General features: G+C 41.5%; 2 protein-coding genes across 16 annotated transcripts in view; both read right to left on the reverse strand.

Annotated features, from left to right (window-relative positions):
• The window catches only part of SYNRG (synergin gamma), an 89,769-nt gene extending 80,655 nt beyond the window's left edge, over positions 1-9,114 (reverse strand). For 7 of the 15 annotated variants that reach the window (XM_063628662.1, XM_055257081.2, XM_055257083.2 and 4 more), the window contains exon 1: positions 8,917-9,114. In XM_063628662.1, coding sequence (XP_063484732.1) covers positions 8,917-8,993 — 77 coding nt within the window. In that variant the 5' untranslated portion in view covers positions 8,994-9,114. The remainder of the gene's footprint in view (positions 1-8,916) is intronic. The other 8 variants (XM_063628660.1, XM_063628658.1, XM_063628653.1 and 5 more) reach the window with 3 other exon arrangements.
• Positions 9,115-13,362: 4,248 nt separating this feature from the next.
• Positions 13,363-19,856, reverse strand: part of DDX52 (DExD-box helicase 52) — a 32,184-nt gene continuing 25,690 nt past the window's right edge. Inside the window, exons 13-15 of the mRNA XM_055257089.2 lie at positions 19,369-19,440; positions 17,896-17,988; positions 13,363-13,965 (exon numbers count right to left, since the gene is read on the reverse strand). Of these exons, the coding sequence (XP_055113064.1) occupies positions 13,908-13,965; positions 17,896-17,988; positions 19,369-19,440 (223 nt within the window). The 3' untranslated portion in view covers positions 13,363-13,907. The remainder of the gene's footprint in view (positions 13,966-17,895; positions 17,989-19,368; positions 19,441-19,856) is intronic.

A 19,856-nucleotide genomic window follows, 5' to 3' on the forward strand; every position in this document is an offset into this window, starting at 1 on the left:
TTTAGATTCAATTTAGTCAACATCTATTGAGTGTCAACTACATGAAATGATGGAAACTTATAATCAAAAATACACAAATGCAGACAAATAACTATAGCACAGGGTAAATGTGCTAATTGCTATAAGCGAGGTCCAAATTATTAATAGAGATGAGAAGAAAAAGATGAATTTTAATGGGCTATATCTTGAGAAGTTTTATGGAAGTAGCTCTGGAGCTGAATCTTAAAGGAAAATAGAGGCACACTATATATTTTGAGCAAAAGCTCTGAGGCAGAGATGCAGGGATGTTTGGAGAAATGAATGCAGGTTAAATGTTAACTATATGATTTAAAAGCAAGCAGATTCTACAGGGCCTTTATTTTTATTTTTATTTATTTATTTCTGTGAGATGGAGTTTCGCTCTTGTTGCCCAGGCTTGAGTGCAATGGCACGATCTCGGCTCACTGCAGCCTCCGCCTCCTGTGTTCAAGCAATTCTCCTGCCTCAGCCTCCTGAGTAGCTGGGATTACAGGTGCCCACCACCACGACTGGCTAATTTTTTGTATTTTTAGTAGAGGCAGGGTTTCACCATGTTGGCCAGGCTGCTCTCGAACTCCTGACCTCAGGTGATCCACCCACTTCGGCCTCCCAAAGTGCTGGGATTACAGGCGTGAGCCACTGTGCCTGGTCAAGGGCCTTTAAAATGTTTAATTTTATTTTGAATATTATATGAAGTTGTCAGAGGTTTTATTGTTATTGTGGTAACATATACATAACATAAAATCCTATCATTTTAACCATTTTTAAGTGTATAATTCCACGGCATAATTAACAACATTCACAATATTGTCAACCATTACCACTATCCATTTCCAGAACTTTTCCATCATCCCAAACAGAAACTCTGTACCCATTAAACAATAAGTCCTCATTTTAAAGCATAAGAAAGCTCTCTTCTAAGGGTTTTTTAAGCTGACAACTTTATTTTATTTTTTTGAGACGGAGTTTGCTCTTGTCATCCAGGCTGGAGTGTGATGGCATGATCTCAGCTCACGGCAACCTCCGCCTGCCAGGCTCAAGTGATTCTCCTGCCTCAGCCTCCCATGTAGCTGGGACTACAGGCAAGCACTACCAAACCTGGCTAATTATTGTATTTTCAGTAGAGACAGGGTTTCACCATGATGGCTAGGCTGGTCTTGAACTCCTGGCCTCATGATCTGCCTGCCTTGGCCTCCCAAAGTGCTGGGGTTACAGGTGTGAGCTACGGCACTTGGCCTAGGCTCTTTTAAATAAAGGTTAAGCCTGGCAACAGAGTGAGATTCCGTCTCAAATAAATAAATAAATAAAGGTTAAAAAGTTAAGCTCTGGCTAGGCACGGTGGCTCACGCCTGTAATCCCAGCACTTTGGGAGGCCAAGGTAGGTGGATAACCTAAGGTTGGGAGTTCCAGACCAGCCTGACCAACATGGAGAAACCCCGTCTCTACTAAAAATACAAAATTAGCTGGGCATGGTGGCACATGCCTGCAATCCCAGCTACTCAGGAGGCTGAGACAGAAGAATCACTTGAACTCGGGAGGTGGAGGTTGCAGTGAGCCAAGATTGCGCCATTGCACTCCAGCCTGGGCAACAAGAGTGAAACTCCGTTTCAAAAAAAAAAAAAAAAAAAAAAAAAAAAGAAGCTCTAGTTGCAGATGAAATAGCCAAGGGCATATATCCACTAACAAAACAACTAAGGACAAACTTGGAGAATTCTTACAGTGAAAACTGAGTAGGAAATGGTCATTGAGAACCAAGGGAGGCCAGGCGCAGTGGCTCACACTTGTAATCCCAGCACTTTGGGAGGCCGAGGCAGACGGATCACGAGGTCAGGAGATCGAGACCATGGTGAAACCCCGTTTCTACTAAAAAAAAATACAAAAAAATTAGCCAGGCATGGTGGCAGGTGCCTGTAGTCCCAGCTACTCGGAGAGGCTGAGGCAGAAGAAGGGCGTGAACCCAGGAGGCGGAGCTTGCAGTGAGCCAAGATTGCGCCACTGCACTCCAGCCTGGACTACAGAGCGAGACTCCGTCTCAAAAAAAAAAAAAAAGAGAACCAAGGGAGTGCGTATAACTGAGAGTTATAACCGAAGAAGGACCACATTTCAAGAAGGAAGTAGTTACCAGTGTCTAATGCTGTAGAATAGCGGTGAGAATGAAGATTAAAAAATAAATCACTGCTTTCAAAAATGGTGATCGTTAAGTGAGTTAGTTTCAGCAGAGAAAGGGGAAGAGACCCTAGGGAGAAAAAATTTAAGAGACAAAATACATACCTAGTGATTGATAAAGTTTTTAAGGAAATGAGATTAACACGCAAAGGAGCAAAAGGGGGCCAGATGAGGTGGTGTATGCCTGTAATCCCAGCACTTTGGGAGGCCAAGGCAGGCGGATCACTTGAGGCCAGGAGTTCAAGACCAGCCTGGTCAACACGGCGAAACCCCATCTTTACTAAAAATACAAAAATTAGCCAGGCGTGGTGGCATATGCGTGTAATCCCAGCTATCCAGCAGGCTGAGACATGAGAATTGCTTGAACCCAGGAGGCAGAGGTCGCAGTGAGCTGAGACTGCCCCATTGCACTCCAGCCTGAGCAGACAGAACGACAGAACGAGACTCTGTCTCAAAACAAAACAAAACAAACAAAGTAGCAAAACGGATCTGCTTTGAAAAGGAAGTGGGACTTCTTTCTCTGAGCCTAGAAAGAAAAAGGGACAAATCAAGGAAGACCTCTGAGTGAGAAAGGCTCTTAATCTGGGAGTCAAGGATCTGAAAAGGAGGTTTCTAGATACTCTTTAGAGAATCTAGTGAATGGCTGGGGCTGGGGGCTCACGCCTATAATAATCCCAGCACTTTGGGAGGCCAAAGTGGGAGGATTGCTTGAGCCCATGAGTTTGAGACCAGCCTGGGCAACATAGTGAGACCTCATCTCTCCAAAATAACAACAACAACAACAAAAACAACAATAAATAACATAAAAATTATAATGGTGATTCTTTTCCAGAAAGTTTTCAATTTACTGTGCCCATTTCCGTCAAAAGAATCAGTATCTATGGGCGTTACAGCCTTAGATATAGCCTTAGAATGAATTTCTCAAATAATAAGAGATGAAAGAAGAAATTACTTCTTGATTCATGGACTGCAGAATGGATGTTGTTTCAGCAGATATGAGAATATTAACCTTCTTATGCACTGCCATCAGAGCTCTTGGGTGACCAGGCACATTGTCAAGAAGCAATAACATTTTCAAAAGAATCTTTTTTCTGAGAAGTAGGTCTCAACAATGGGCTTAAAATACTCAGTAAACCATGCTGTAAACAGATGTGCTGTCGCCCAGGCTTTGTGGTTCAATTTATGGAGTATAGGCAGAGTACATTTAGCATACTTTTAAAAAGCCCTGATATTTTCATAGTGGTCAGTGAGTACTGGTTTAATTTAAAGTCACCTGCTGCATTAGGCCCTAACAAGACAGTCAGCCTGTCCTGTGGCGCCAGGCATTGACTTCTCCTCCCTAGCTAGGAAAGTCTTAGAACGCATCTTCATCTGCATTGAAAATCTGGCCAGGTATGGTGGCTCATGCCTGTAATCCCAGCACTTTGGGAGGCCGAGATGGGTGCCTGAGGTCAGGAGTATGTGACCAGCCTGGCCAACATAGTGAAACCCCATCTCTACGAAAAATATAAAATTAGGCGGGCGTGGTGGTGCGTGCCTGTAATCTCAGCTACTGGGGAGGCTGAGGCAGAAGAATCACTTGAACCCAGGAGGCGGAGGTTACACTGAGCCGAGATCACTCCACTGCACTCCAGCCTGGGTGAGAGTGACACTCTGTCTATAAAAAGAAGAAAAAAGAAAATCTATTGTTTAGCATAGCCACCTTCATCAATGATCTTAACTCTTCTGAGTAACTTGCTAAAGCTTCTACATCAGCACTTGCTGCTTCACCTTGCACTTTTTTGTTATGGAGATAGCTTCTTTGCTTAAACCTCATAAACTGACCTGTTAGCTTCCAACTTTTCTTCTGCAGCTTCCTCACCTCTCTCTCAGCCTTCAGCCTTCACAGAATTGAAGAGACTAAGGATCTTGCTTCAGATTAGGCTTTGGCTTAAGGGAATGTTAAGGGTGGTTTAATCTTCTATCTAGACCACTCACCCTTTCTCAATATCAGCAATAAAGCTGTTTAACTTTCTTAACATTTGCGTTTCCTGGAATAGGACTTTTAATTTCCTTCAAGAACTTCTCCTCTGCATTCACAACTTAGTTAACTGGTGTAAGAGGCCTTGCTTTTGACCTACCTCAGCTTTCAACACTTAATGACTAAGCTTTATCATTTCTAGCTTCGGATTTAAAGGGAGAGATGTGCGACTCTTCCTTTCACTTGAACACTTAGAGGCCATTGTAGGGTTAATCACCCTAATTTCAACACTCTTATGTCTCAGGGAATATGGAAGCCCTTGGAGAGGAAGACAGGGGAACAGCCGGTAGGTGGAGCAGTCAGACTACACAAAACATTTATCAATTACGTTTGCTCTCTTACACGAGCTGGCTTTGTGGTGCTCCAAAACAATTACACTAGTAACATCAAAGATCACTGATCACAGATCACCATAACAAATAATAATAATGAAAGAGTTTGAAATATTGTGAGAATTACCAAAATGTGACAGAGACATGAAGTGAACACAGGCTGTGGAAAAATTGTGCAGATAAACTTGCTTGATGCAGAGTTGCCACAAACCTTCAATTTATAAAAAACACTGTATCTGCTAACTGCAATGAGGTATGCCTGTATTCAGTTTTTAAAGACATTACTCATATGCTAAAATTGATAAATTTAGGAGCAATGAATACATTTAAGTAATCAAGCTGTCAAGATTTTTAAAAATCAGGCTTAAACATTTAAATTAGTCATATGGCCTAGTGGCTCAAAAGAATTGGAAACTCGTGTTATATTTTCTTTCTTCCAGCCTTGCCATAAAGTAACTGTGAAGCTCTGTGCAATCTCCTTCAGCCCCTGTCTGGTTTCCCCTCTGTCAAATGAGGACGTAGAATCAAGTCTGCCAAAGTCTCGGCTAAGACAATCACATAGACATGAATACATAAACAGATGTATAAAGGTTACTTGGAAAACAAAATAAAAACAAAATTAATACTGTCAAACATGACTTTCTCTAGTAAGAATTTAGCAACTCGAACTGCTTAGTGACTTATGAAAAATTCGTATTTTTCTCTGAAATGTTTAGACAACTAATATCAACATGCTTAAAGATTGGTTAGATAAGCAGTTAAGGCATTAATAAGACAGTAAAAGCTTGGCAAAAAACTGGGCAGGAAGGTGACCAACAATTTAATTTCAAAGGTAAAACCACTAATTTTTATATTACTGACATCTCAGTATGAAAGCAGAGCTCTGTCACTTACCTATCTCATCTGTCCCTCCTTTTCAGTTACCTTTGTTACTAACCTAGATTTGAAACTAGGCTTCACTTCTTAGGCCTAGACTCCTACATAAAGACTTCCTAATGGATCTCCCCACCTCCAGACTCTGGTTTCTAATTCATCTGATGCAGCACAAGTGAGAGACATCTTTCTAAATGATGGACCATTATGCAATAATTAAATGGTCCTTTAGCAAGATGCACTCCTGAAGTTAAAACTATGGAATGATTTCTCTGAAACTGAATTTCCTTAGTTTACACTCAAGGCCCTCTCTAGTTTGGGCACAACTCTACTTTGCAGTTTTATCTCACGAAACTCTTCTCTGCCACTCAGAGCCACAGTCATCTGGCGCTGCAGGTACACTGTTTCCTTAGTGTTCACTAGGCCTTCCCATCTCTATGACGATCTCTTGACCGCTTCCTCTTCCTCTCTGTGGGCCAACTGAAATACCCCTTATTTGCCTTTGATATAGCTGGAATCCACAAATATTTACAGAATGTTTTTTATGTGCAAAATGTGCTAGAAGCAGTGAAAGAAGAAAAGATGAGGAAGCCCTCTAAAAGCTTGTAAAAGATCAGGAAAAAACAGACAAGTTCACAAATGACAACATCCCAGAAGAACGTGACCTCTTTGTTCTCCTTTACTTTGTACCACAGTTATTTTGTACATTCTCCAAGGATAGGGATGACGTTTTGATGTCTTTTTAATTCATTACAGCATCAAGAACAGTACCTTACCCATGTAGGCATTCAATGACTATAGACTAATCCAGATCTTTCAACTCTTTTTTTTTCTGCCTTGATTAAAAAAAAAAAATATATATATATATATATATATATATACACTTCTCATCTCTTAGGCAAATTTTGCCCTTTATACAACTCTACCATTTATTCTAAAGTAGCTCACTCAGGACACCAATCAAAAGTAGGGTAATATTAAATTTGGAAAACGTTATTGTGTTTTGCTTATTAGCCTCTTAGAATAGAGAGAAGTATGTAAACAATACGGTCAGTTATAGTTCATGGATTTTCTCCATTAAAGGTGTAGAGAAGTTGCCTTTTTTTTTCTTCAAATATACTTAGGTTGCCATAATGTTAAGTTCCCTTACAAAATAATTTCAGGGAGGGTGGGTGGCAAAAAGAAAATTAAAAATAAAATAAAATAACTTCAGCCTTTACCATTACTCTCCAAAAAAGCATAATATTCCTTTTTCTATTAAGGATACAGCTTCTCAGCCTCAGAAAGTTGCCAATATATGTAACATCCGTACCATACATTTTTCAAGGTAAGGATCATTTTAACCACTTCTTTCTCTCCCATATATCGTTTACAGTTTTAGAATGCAGATGTTACTACATTTACAAAGGAGGGAAATTTTAAAATCATTCTAATTTCTATCAAAATTCAACCCATATTTATTTTAAAAATTTGTGTCCATGGACCAATGATACTCAAATATTATAAACTAAAGGGAATAATGCACTTGAATTTCTGAACCTGAGGTCCTCCCCACCCAAAAACATTTTTTAAGTAAATAAAAATTTGGGTCTAGATACAAATTCTTCTAAGTTTACATTTTCCCAGAACTTGGTGCCATGATTAATCATATACTTGATCAAATACCATCCAGGGACATTTTAGAAACTGTAATCACATATAGGAAATAGAGGATGCCGGGCGTGGTGACTCACGCCTGTAATTCTAGAACTTTGGGAGGCCAAGGTGGGCGGATCACTTGAGGCCAGGAGTTTGAGACCAGCCTGGCCAACATGGTGAAACCCCGTCTCTACTAAAAATACAGAAATTAGCTGGGCGTGGTGGCGCACGCCGGTAATCCCAGCTACTTGGGAGGCTGAGGCAGGAGAATCGCTTGAACCCGGGAGGTCGAGGTTGCAGTGAGCCAACATCGTGCCACTGCACTCCAGCCTGGGTGACAGAACGAGACTCTGTCTCAATCAATCAATCAACAAAATTAGCCGGGCATGGTGGTGCGCACCTGTAATCCCAGCTGCTCCGAGGCTGAGGCAGGAGAATCGCTTGAACCCAGGAGGCAGAGGCTGCAGTGGGTCAAGATCACGCCGCTGCACTCTGGCCTGGGCAACAGAGCAAGACTTCCTTTCGGGAAAAAAAAAAAAACAAAAAAAAACCAAAAAAACCCAGAAAAAAACAAACAAGACAAAAGAAAAAAGGAAAAGAAAAAACAAATAGAAGGGAAATTATTACATATGTTTCTTCTCCAGCCAGAAACTGGCTTATACGAAGTATTTATTTTTTAAAAAACCCTCTAATGAAACAACGAAGAGAACAAAAGAGAAAGCAAAAAGTTTAAAAATCTAAAAGATGTGCAGAGGAAATGAAAAATGGGGTTGCACACAGGTGGTTTATTGAACAGCCACTGCTCGTTTACTGACAAGCACCTGCAAGAGGTGATAACTTTAAGGACCTTACACTTTTGTAGTGTTCACGACTCCGAAATTGGAACACTACATATAAAAAAAAAAACCTAACACTTCGTTTTCCAAACATAATTTAGGATACTGAAGATGCAAAGCTACTTTTACCTCCAAATGTGTGTGCTGTTATGTGTTGGTTAGTAAAACAAAAGCAGACTAAGTCATTATAGAAGTGGACTGAAAACTTCCCAGAATAAAACATTTCCTTAAATGATAACGAATCTGTTAACTTGTAAAATGTACATCTCTCTTACCATTCTGGGTATAAGAACCACGGCAGTTCTTGGCTGAAATGTGGCAGAGGGCACATTTGTTTAAGGGCTGTCTGGAAGCTTTGTTCTAATAAATACGCAACTGCTGTTTAACAGTGCACTTTCTTTGTTTTTAAATGCCTTTTTAAAAAGGAGACAGACAAGTCTTAAGAGTTAGTGTACAAGACAAGAACTCTATCTCAAGACCATTACTAATTCAGGTCTTTAGATGTTCCTGCTGTTTGTCGCGGGTTAAGGAAATAAAGAGGACAGGACACTCTAAAAGGGAAAGAGACAAATCGTCCACACACACCCCCCTTGGAAACAGTCCTCCAGCTTTGTGAACAGATTTTTAAAGCCCTCCCTCCAATACATCTAGTTAAGTCTAGAAAGCCCAGGGAAAGGGAAGACCCTGGTCGCTTCAGAGGCAGCCAGGACTAGGAGCGGAGTCGCGGTTCTTGATTTACCCCGCCCCCTCACCCCAAGAGGACCCTCATCTTCTCTCCCCTCCCACACTGGGCGCGCGCTCGCTCCCCGCTCGACCCCAGGCGGCCGGCGCCTCCAACTGTTCCCGGAACACAAGCGTCCGGCACCCGGGCTCCACACGCCCCTTTCGGCCTGGGTCCCTGGGGGATGACCCTCCTCCCGCAGCCCAGTTCCGAGGAAAAGGATCGGAGCTGGAGAAAACTGCCATAACTGCCGAGCGCCCTTCGCCGCCCCCGCGGAGGCCAGCGGGCTCCTGCCCGGCTCTTCACACCTACCCGCCTCCCCCGGCGGACCCCGCGCCGGCTCCCGCGGCCCCGCCGCCGCCAGAACCACCTCCTGGCCGCAGCGCCATCTTGCTCCCGACCTGCCGCTGCCTTCGCCGCCGCCACCTTATCAGCACTGTCAGCTGAAGACAGCCACTTCCGGGGCAAACACCAGGCCCCACCTCGCCGCGGACCGGGCGATGGGGCGGGGCCGTGCGCCCACGTGACTACCCCGGCCCTCGGGGAGGCGTGGCGCGCCCACGGCACGTGATCCGGCGCCGCAGGGGTCCCCCAGGTTCAATTCTAGCTCTCGGGCTGGTGGGGCGGTCGCGGGCGCCTCTCCAAGGGAGCTGATTCATTGTCTGGTAGGCCCTCTGCAGGGCGCAGCTGGCGACCCAGTGGCAAAGCGCCCTTGGTCCTCCGTTTGAAAACCATGATCGCGGTTAGTGGAAAGAGTAGGCTGAGTCCTGATTTTTAAACTATACGGTGGGTACACTGGTGTTCTTTTATTGTTACTCTTTACAAAGAACAGATAGGTCCTGAAGGGCCCTTTGATAGTCTCGCAGCACTGATTAGCTCTCCCGTCTTTCTCTGGAACTCGGTAGCTTCATGTTGGCACCTATCACAGACGCTGAAGGCATTTAAATTTTATTTTAAATCAACCAAGAGCACAAAAACCCAACCCATATTTCAAAAAAACTCCAAGGTGTACTACTCTTGTTTGGTTCTGCCATCTTACAGTCCCTTTGTTTTTCCTATTCTTGCAGGCAAGTGCAAAACAGTGGTTTTGGAAGGCAGTTCAAAATTACTCTGCAGCTATTTCGGCTATTTTTTACTGATTTTTTTTTTTTTTTTTTGAGACAGGGTCTTGCTCTGTTGTCCAGGCTGGAGTGCAGTGGCATGATCATGGTTCACAGCAGCCTCAACCTCCCAGGCTCAAGTGATCCTCTCGCCTCAGTCTCCTGAGTAGCTGGGACCACAGGCATGCACCACCACACCAGGCCAATTTTTTTTTTTTTTTGTAGATAGGATCTATGTTGCCCAGGCTGGTTTCAAACTGCTGGGCTCAAGCTATGCTCCCACCTCGGCCTCCAAGTAAGTGCCAGGGTGTGAGCCACATGCCTGGACTGTGATTTTTTTTTTCTTTTAATCAAACTACTGTCTGGAAGTAAAACATGAAAGTTGACTAATTTTCTCAAGCACGTAGTTTGCTTGCTAACAAGTAATGGATTAATTAGCTTTATGTTTTCATTCGTCTCAGGGTTTTTACTGGGTAATAATTTGTAGTAAGTTATTAGGCACAAACCACTGGTCAGGAACTGTACAGGCATTTTTAAAAATCCTCAGTATCCTTAGGAGTTACAATTGGCATCTTACAGATGAGAAAATCAAGGTTAGAAACAGTTACTGTTATTTGTCCAGATCATACAGCTACAAGCAATAGGATCAGGATTCAAATCCAGGCCAGTTTGACTCCAAAGTCCTTGCTGATTTCACCAGTGCCAGCTATTCAATTTTTATGTTTTTTGTTTCTTTTGCTGTAACTGTCTATTCACTAATTTCACTCCTTCCCTTCCTTGGGTGAAGCTGAAATTTATGTAGCACATAGTTCAGCTGCTTTGAAGGAGCTAAATTTAGTATTAATACACTGACAAACTAAGTTGATACAGGTTACTGCAGATACTTCAAACAGACACAATAAAGCCAAGGATCATAGATGTGACCTCAGTTTGTCCTGGAATCCCTTTTGTTCCTCTTCTTTGCCTATTGGTTTTTACATTTGCAGGACTCAACTCAGGTTGTCGGCCTTCCATGACATCCCCAATCTGGGTTAGAAGCCCTCCCGCGATGCTTTAGCATCATGGCCTTACATCTAACAGAGCACTTGCCACATTAGTCATGTGCTACATGATGTTTTGGTCAGCCACAGACAGCAGATACAATGGTGGGATGAGAAGTGGGGGTGGTAGACAGTGAGACTGATGATCCTGACCTTTTGTAGGCCTAGCATAATGTGTGTGTTTGTGCCATGGTTTTTAACAAAAAAGTTTTAAAAGTAAATAGTAAAACAAAACAAACAAAAAACTTAATAGAAAAAAAGCTTCTAGAATAAGGATATAAAGTATTTTTCTACAGCTGTACATCTGCATTTTAGGCTAAGTGTTATTACAAGAGTCAAAAAGTTTATAAAGGCCGGATATAGTGGCTCACCCAAGGTCAGGAGTTTGAGACCAGCCTGGCCAACATGGTGAAACCTTGTCACTACTAAAAATACAAAAATTAGCTGGGTGTGGTGGTGCACGCCTGTAGTCCCAGCAACTCGGGAGGCTGAGGCAGGAGAATCACTTGACCCCAGGAGTCAGAGGTTGCAGTGAGCCGAGATCATGCCACTGCACTCCAGCCTGGGCGACAGAGCAAGACTCCATCTCCAGAAAAAAAAAAAAAAAAAATTCTAAAAAACCCAACCTGGACAACAAGCAAGACCTCGTCTCTACAAAATTTAAAAATTAGCTGAGTGTTGGTGGCCCGCACCTATAGTACCAGCTACTCGGGAGGCTGAGGTTTGAGGATCACTTGAGTCTAAGAGGTCAAGGCTGCAGTGGGCCATTATTGTGCCACTAAACTCCAAATTAGGTGATAGACCCTGTTTCTCAAAAAAAAAAAAAAAAAAAAATCTTATACAGTAAAAAAGTTACAGTAAGCTAAGGTTAATTTATTGAAGAAAAAAATATATGTATCTAATATACATAACACATAATATATATAATGTGTGTGTGTGTGTGTGTATATATATTTTTTCAAGACAGTCTTGCCCTGTCACCCAGGCTGGAGTGCAGTAGCGCGATCTTGGCTTACTGCAACCTCCGCCTCACAGGTTCAAGCTATTCTCCTGTCTCAGACTCCTGAGTAGCTGGGACTATGCCACCACACCCGGCTACCCTTTTTTGGTATTTTTTTAGTAGAGACGGGGTTTTGCCACGTTGCCCGGGCTGGTCTCTAAACTCCTGAGCTCAGACAACCTGCCCGCCTAGGGCTCCCAAAGTGTTAGGATTACAGGCATGAGCCACCGCGCCTGGCCAAGAAAAATATTTTCAATAAATTTAGTATAGGTTAAGTGTTGCAGTGTTTATACAAGTCTACATGTTCCAACTGTCTATAGCGTTCAGGACTGTAACATGCTATATGGGTTTGCAGCCTAGGAGCAACAGACTATGCCATATAGCCTAGGTGTACTGGTAGGCTATGCCATCTAGGTTTGTGGAAGTATACAACATGATGTTTGCACAATGACAAAATCACCTAACGATGCGTTTCTCAGAACATATCTCTGTCATTAAGTGATGCGTGACTCTATTTGCTCCTTTATCTCTAACATTACATTGGAAGGGTAAGCACTGTGTTATCAAGCCTGTATTCCTAACAACATCTATGTTTGTTAAAGAAATATTTATTGTGAGTTTACTATGTGTCAGGTACAGTGCTAGGTACTTACAATTTGAGACATAATTTCATAGATGAGAACACTGAAACTCTGAGAAATTAAGAACTTACTTAAAGTCACACAGCTGGCAAATGGGTTGCATCAGTATACCTACCTCCAGAATATATATTGGGTAAAGGATCTGTTTGCATGAACAAATAAAAAAATCATATTCTTGTAAGTATTTTTACACCCTGTACCAGTAGGTCTTTCTTTAAATAAATTCTGAAGATGAACAATTTTTGTCCCATCTAAAATATTCAAAGCAAAGTCCACCTGTTCTGACTCTAGAACAAAAAGCTACAAATAGAGGAAATAAATAAGTTGAATTCAAATGCTGCTGAGAAAAGGTAATGTATATTATAGTTCTGTGGTAGTACTGGTAACATTCAAGTCATTCTTAGGCACCAGTCTTACGTATATGAAGTCAATTTTTCATCCCATCGTACAAAACTCATATTTGAGAAAAATCTAATAGCTAATAGTCTCCAACACCATATGATCATAATCCTTTAGCTTAGGTAGAGATCTACTTACTAAATGAGGCACCATCAACCTAAGGAAAGATAAGCTGTAAGAGAATGAAGACAGAGGTATATCAAGTAACAAGAACATTCTTCCTTATCAGGATAAAATGTTTATCAGTATTCAAATAAAATATCTTAAATGGAAAGAGACAGGAAAGAACATGGTTAAATGACAGAAAATGAAGAAAGGGAGAAGCTGATCATGATCTTGTACAACATTATGACAGTGCTAAGGTATTAAGTATCCAATACGAGGATACTTAATAGACCAAAGAATTTAAAATCCCAGGGAACTGGAACAACCAGCCAGAGAAGAGGCCTCTCTTTGTTGCGGTTCACAACACAAAAGGCCATCAACAAATTAGGAAATATTAAAATTAAGAGAGCAGCAGGTTTCTTCTTGGTAGACAGCCCATGCTACCATCCACAAAGTGAGCACTGGAAGGGGTATTTAATGTCAAGGCTTTATTTCGAATTTCTGTTCCAGATGCCTCTCCACAGCATTCATCACACCTTCCTTCACACTTGAAGGGAAAAGTCCTTAAGAGTTCACCACATTTTGGTGTTATTTTTAGCATAAACATTTGTTCTTCTATAAGAAGTATCTCTCTGGATTCAAACCACAGAAATGTTAATGAATGTTATTTCCATTGTATAATCATTTAAAAGTCACCTACAGAGTTGGCTGCAGGAGCTTGTGCCTGTAATCTCACCTACTCAGGAGGCTGAGGCAGGAGGATTGTGTGAGGTGAGGAGTTCAAGACCAGCCTGGGCAACATGGCGAGACCCTCATGTCTACAGGAAAAAAAAAAAGGCACCTACAAATTGAAATTGACTTGATAGTTTAGGATCATTTATCACCAATCCTATGTACTTGTAGTTGATTTCAAATGTTTGATACAGGTGACTGTAAGACTTCAAGTATTCCATGAAAACAACATTCATGCTGGGATCATAAAATTACATTTCTGGGACAGTATTTTTAAAGTCTGTTTTTAACTTTTGTCTTCAAGAGCTACTTTCTTCCTGTTGTTCTGACCAGTGACCTTTTTCCTGTAAAGAGCAAAGTAAGGAAAATTGAATAAAAAATTCTACATATATTTACTTTCCATAACCCTACCAACAGTTTAATAAACATTTACTGAAACCTACTGTGTATCAAATAATGAGGTACTAGGAACACAAAGATGCATTAGACATGGTCTCTGCCCTTTAGAAAATCACAATCACCTAAGTGAGGCAGAACCATCACAGTAAACTACATTACTACATGGTATGACAGATAGATTCGGATCCTGACCTAATGAGTTCACATTGATTCAGTGCTTACTACGTGCTAGAAACAGTTATTAAGTGCTTTACATGTATTAACTCGGGTAATTTTCCTAACAACTTATGAGGAGTATTCTATTATTATCCTCCGTTTACAGACAAGGAAAATGAGGCACAGAGTGGTTGAGGAACTTGCCAGTCATCACTCACTGGCAATCCATGTTAGACACGAATCCTATCAGTCTGATCCTATGGCCTAGTGAAGGCTGAATGTCATTAAGTGGTAACAGATAAAGGAAAAAAGTTTTGAGAAAATAATCAATGTTTGCAAACTATTATTACAGTAATACAAAGTTCTTTGGTGTATATTAACTCATATAATCCCAAATCCCAACTCTACACAGGGAAGCAGATATTAGAACCAGTTCTTCTGGCTCCAAATCCAGTTCCTCCCCCACTCACTGCATGGGGCTGAGTTTGTGGTGCCTGAAGTGAGGTCCACTAGGCAACAAGGATTCAGGTTTGTAGCTCAATGGGGAAGTTGGGGCTGAAGATAAGACCTTTAGAGCTATCAGCATAGAAGTATGAGCTGAGCCTATAGGCATGGGTGGGATCATTAAGGAAACATCTATAGCGTAGAGGTAAGCCAGAGTTGGATCATGATGGGTCTTGCTTGTACGCTATGTTTAGTAGTATGGCCTTTACATATGAAGAAAATGGAGACACAACCAAAGCACCTTAAGCAGGGGGCTGATATGACAAGATTTATATCAAGTGTCTTCAAAGCCTTAGTACAAATTAAGTTTTAATAACCTCAGAAGAAGGCAGGTGCAGTGGCTCATGCCTGTAATCCCACCACGTTGGGAGGCAGAGGCAGGCAGATCGCTTGAGTCCAGGAGTTTGAGACCAGCCTGGGCAACATGGCGAAACCCCATCTCTACTAAAAATAAAAAATATTAGCCAGGCACGGTGGCATAAGCCTGTAGTCCCAGCTTCTCAGGGGGCTGAGGTGGGAGGACTGCTTGAGCCCAGGAGGTCAAGGCTGCAGTGAGCCCTGACTGTGCCACTGCACTCCAGTGTGGGTGACAGACTGAGACCCTGTCTCAAAAAACCCCAGAAGTAGAAATGCTATAAACTTATAAAAATCAGCATTTAGACTGGGCGCAGTGGGTCATGCCTGTAACCCCAGCACTTTGGGAGGCCGAGGCGGGCAGATCACAAGGTCAGGAGATCAAGACCACCCTGGCCAACGTGGTAAAACCCCATCTCTACTAAAAACACAAAAATTAGCTGGGCATGGTGGTGCGTGCCTGTAATCCCAGCCACTCAGGAGGCTGAGGCAGGAGAATCACTTGAACCCGGGAGGTGGAGGTTGCAGTGAGCCGAGATCGCGCCACTGCACTCCCGCCTAATGACAGAGATTCCATCTCAAAACAAAAACAAATCAGCATTTAAAGTATAATTATTTAAAATACTGATGTATCTTATTAAAATTCAACATAGCCACCATCTTATGTTCTGGTTGATTTTTGACCTTTGTAAAAACTTTCATCAGTTGCTGCTCAGTGCCTGAAAGGACTGCATTTGTTATCTTGGCTTTAAGACCATCTGAAGAGTAACGCATGCACAACAGTTCTGATGTGACCCACTCCTCTACCACCAACAAATCTATTAAGACAGATTAGGTGACCAAAGTGGCCAAGCATAACAAGGTTCGCTACCAATCCACTGGTCTAAGTGTCACCCAGAAACTGTTGCGACAGAAAATTAAAATTTAAAAATGTTGGCCAGGTGCAGTGGCTCACACTTGTAATCCCAGCACTTTGGTAGGCTGAGGTGGGAGATCACATGAGGCCAGGAGTTCAAGAGATCTAGACCATCCTGGCCAACATGGTGAAACCCCATCTCCAGTAAAAATACAAAAAAATTAGCCAGGCATGGTGGCGGGTGCCTGTAATCCCAGCTACCCAGGAGGCTGAGGCATGAGAATCACTTGAATCTGGGAGGTGGAGGTTGCAGTGAGCCGAGATTGAACTGCACTCCAGCTTGGGCAACAGGGTGCCAGAGCAAGACTCTATCTCAAAAAAAAAAAAAAAAAAAAAAAAAAAAGTAAATGTGATTGTGAAGCATTCCCAAAACTGAGTAAGTACAAATGGAATTAAAAGGATTGATCATTCAAATATACTTTTTTCAGTTTGTAGCACTTACCCTTCCCAAGTTATTAAAACTTAAAAGTATGATAAAATTTTGGGACACTATATATACATTGTATATTTGAACTCACTTTTATTCCTCATAGTCAATACCAACATGTGAAAACTCTTGTTCACTTATTTACAAAGCACACTCTAATTTTCATGCCTCTGTTCTTGTTCCCTTCTCCATGCCTAAATTTTATCTATCCTTAAAGATAGTTCTACTTTGTTGAAACTTCTGTAACCACACCAATTCACAATCTTCTTTCTCTTAACTCCTATTTTATTTAAAAACCAGTCTCTAATTTTCTGTCATGTACACCAATCTTCTTTCCCTAACTTCAGGAGAGGAGTCGCATTTTATATTCAATTGTATACCCTACCACCACCAAGTACCTTGCAGAACAACTTGGTAAATGCCTACTGGTTGATGGAAAGTTTCTTTCTAATGACTTCCATAGAACAGATGTGAGGTAACTGGAAATAAGCATTAGCATATTTCACAATGGTAATATCCTAGGCCACTGATAGCACTCTCAGGGGAAAAAAAAACAATAAATTATAGACTTGAACAATTCTATTAGAGTATATAATAACCTGGTTCTGGTAGAATGTGAAGAGTGCCATTTTCCTTAAATAGTGGAAAGAGTATAACTGTTCAAAATATCTTGGCCTATCCTTTTCAAAATATAAAGCTTCCTAGTAGTACTGGGCAAAATAAGGTAGCCTATATGTATGCTAAAAAACTATAATATCCTCATAAAACTCAGCTAAGCTAGCACAAATTTACCTAAGTAATACTTTTTACAGGTGTTACAATGTGCATCTGCATAAGCCTGAGATCATATTGAAATCCTGCCCAGAATATGGAGCTTCAAAGACTAGATCCATGTAAGTCAATGGTCCTAACTATTGGCCTTAGTAGCATGTCCTAATGTGGGCTGTGTAGAGAAGGTGGGCAGTATAATTCTAATTTATAGAGAACTGAAATAATATTTTCCAAGATGGAAAAAAAACAGATCATCAACATATTGATACAGAAAAATTCCAATATTAAATTCCTGGCCGGGCATGGTGGCTCACGCCTGTAAGCCCAGCACTTCGGAAGGCTGAGGCAGGTGGATCACCTGAGGTCAGCCAGGCCAACATGGTGAAACTCCGTGTCTAATAAAAATACAAAAAAAAAAAAAAAAAATAGCTGGGTGCGGTGGCGGGAGCCTGTAATCCCAGCTATTTGGGATGATGAGGCAGTAGAATGGCTTGAACCCAGGAGGCAGAGGTTGCAGTGAGCCGAGATCACGCCATTGCACTCCAGCCTGGGCGACAGTGCGAGACTCCATCTCAAACAAACAAACAAATTCCCCAACTACAGGCAACCTAAAATATATTATTTTTGTCACGTTTTATAACAGACTGTAGTATCAATTCTACTTCTAAAAATTTACCTAAGGAAAAATAATGCCTACTATAACTTTATGATGGTGTCAAACAGCCATTTTTCTTACCACATACTTACCGTTTATCCTTAGCTTTTTCTAAGAAACATTTTGGAGTTGTACTAATGCTCTCCCTTTCCAATGGTTTCTTAATCATCTTTTTCTTTTGTTTGCTGAAAGTTACAAAGTAAAAGAGGAAACAAATTAAGTGCAACTTCAATTAGACGAGTTAAAGCTAAAATTAGTTTTGATCCTTGATCACAAAATTCATTTTTTTTTACTTTGAGACGGAGTTTTGCTCGTTTCCCAGGCTGGAGTGCAATGGCGCAATCTCGGCTCACAGCAACCTCTGCCTCCTGGGTTCAGGCGATTCTCCTGCCTCAGCTTCCCTAGTGGCTGTGATTACAGACATGCACCACCATGCCCAGCTAAATTTTTTTTGTATTTTAAGTAGAGATGGGGTTTCTCCATGTTGGTCAGGCTGGTCTCAAACTCCCGACCTCAGGTCATCTGCCCGCCTCGGCCTCCCAAAGTGCCGGGATTACAGGCGTGAGCTACCATGCTCGGCCACAAAATTCATTTTTTAAAACCATTTACTGGCTTAAGGTGGGGCTGTAACTAATAAACGAGATCATCTAATAGCATTTAGAGAGCTAACTCAAAGGGATGATAAATTCAATCAACCTTTTAAAAAGCTACTGACTGTGATTAAAATATGTCCTGTGCCAACCTTATATCCTATGTCAACAAGCAACAGAGTTTGATTTTGATCAATTTTTTTACCAGCTTTATGAACTAAGATAATTCTCAGCATATTTTACTTATACTGAATACTTTTAAAAGAATCAGAATACTTAAAATTTCAAGGATCAGCCTAGGTGCAGTAGCTCATGCCTATAATCCCAGCACTTTGGGAGGCTGAGGCGGGCAGATCACTTGAGGTCAGGAGTTTGAGACCAGCCTGCCCAACATGGTGAAACCCCATCTCTACTAAAAATACAAAGATTAGCTGGGTGTGGTGGCGCACACCTGTAATTCCAGCCACTTGAGAGGCTGAGGCAGGAGAACTGCTTAAACCTGGGAGGCAGAGGTTGCAATGAGCTGAGACTTCATCTCAAGGAAAAAAATAAAAAAAATAAATAAATAAAGGATAAAAAACTGGCAAGGAAATAACATGTAATATTCACAAGCAGTTTTGGACTGGGCGCAGTGACACATGTCTGTAATCCTAGTACTTCGGGAGGCAAAGATATAAGATAGCAAGATCACTTGAGGCCAGGAGTTCAAGACTAGCCTGGTTAACACAGCAAGACCCCATTTCTACTCCCCAAAAATCTAAAAAATATTATAGCCAGGCATGGTGGTACATTCCCGTAGTCCCAGCTACTCAGGGGACTGAGGCAGGAGGATCACTTGAGCCTAGGAGATCAAGACTACAGTGGGCTGTGATCATGCCACTGCACTCCAGTCTGGGCAACAGAGCAAGAAGAAAAAAAAAAAAGAATGTATATACAAAGAGACAGACAAAGATAAAGGTAAATTCAAGATTGTACCTTAGTAGTTTCTGAAAACCTTTTATGTATTCTGGTACAGGACACCCGGCCTGCTGTATAACATTGGCAACGCTGAAAAAGAAACCCATAAACATAAACTTGTATCTTTGCTAAATTGATGTTTATGAATGTAAACCCTCTGCACAACCTTCCAGGGAACTAAAACTACACAAAGTAATCCACAAAGTGTTCTGATATATTCTCAATTATTACCTGATGTAAGCACATTGGATTACAGAGAGAACTATCCACTGGGCTGAAATTAATGCACTGATAAATAACTATAGATAGCAGCTATTTCAACATTTATCAAGCCCTATAAAGCTGGTAAACTCAATCTTGGAGGAAGCATTGACTGAAGCCAGAGTCAAGCTTAAATTCATTAAGTGAAAGTGCCTACTATGGGGTTGGCACTGTTGCCAAGTTTTTTGTGTATAGTAACTTCTTCACTCTTCACGACAAGCCTGTGTTGTAAATACTATCACTAT

This window comes from Symphalangus syndactylus, chromosome 20, assembly GCF_028878055.3.
Source record: "Symphalangus syndactylus isolate Jambi chromosome 20, NHGRI_mSymSyn1-v2.1_pri, whole genome shotgun sequence".
Taxonomy (NCBI): Eukaryota; Metazoa; Chordata; class Mammalia; order Primates; family Hylobatidae; genus Symphalangus; species Symphalangus syndactylus.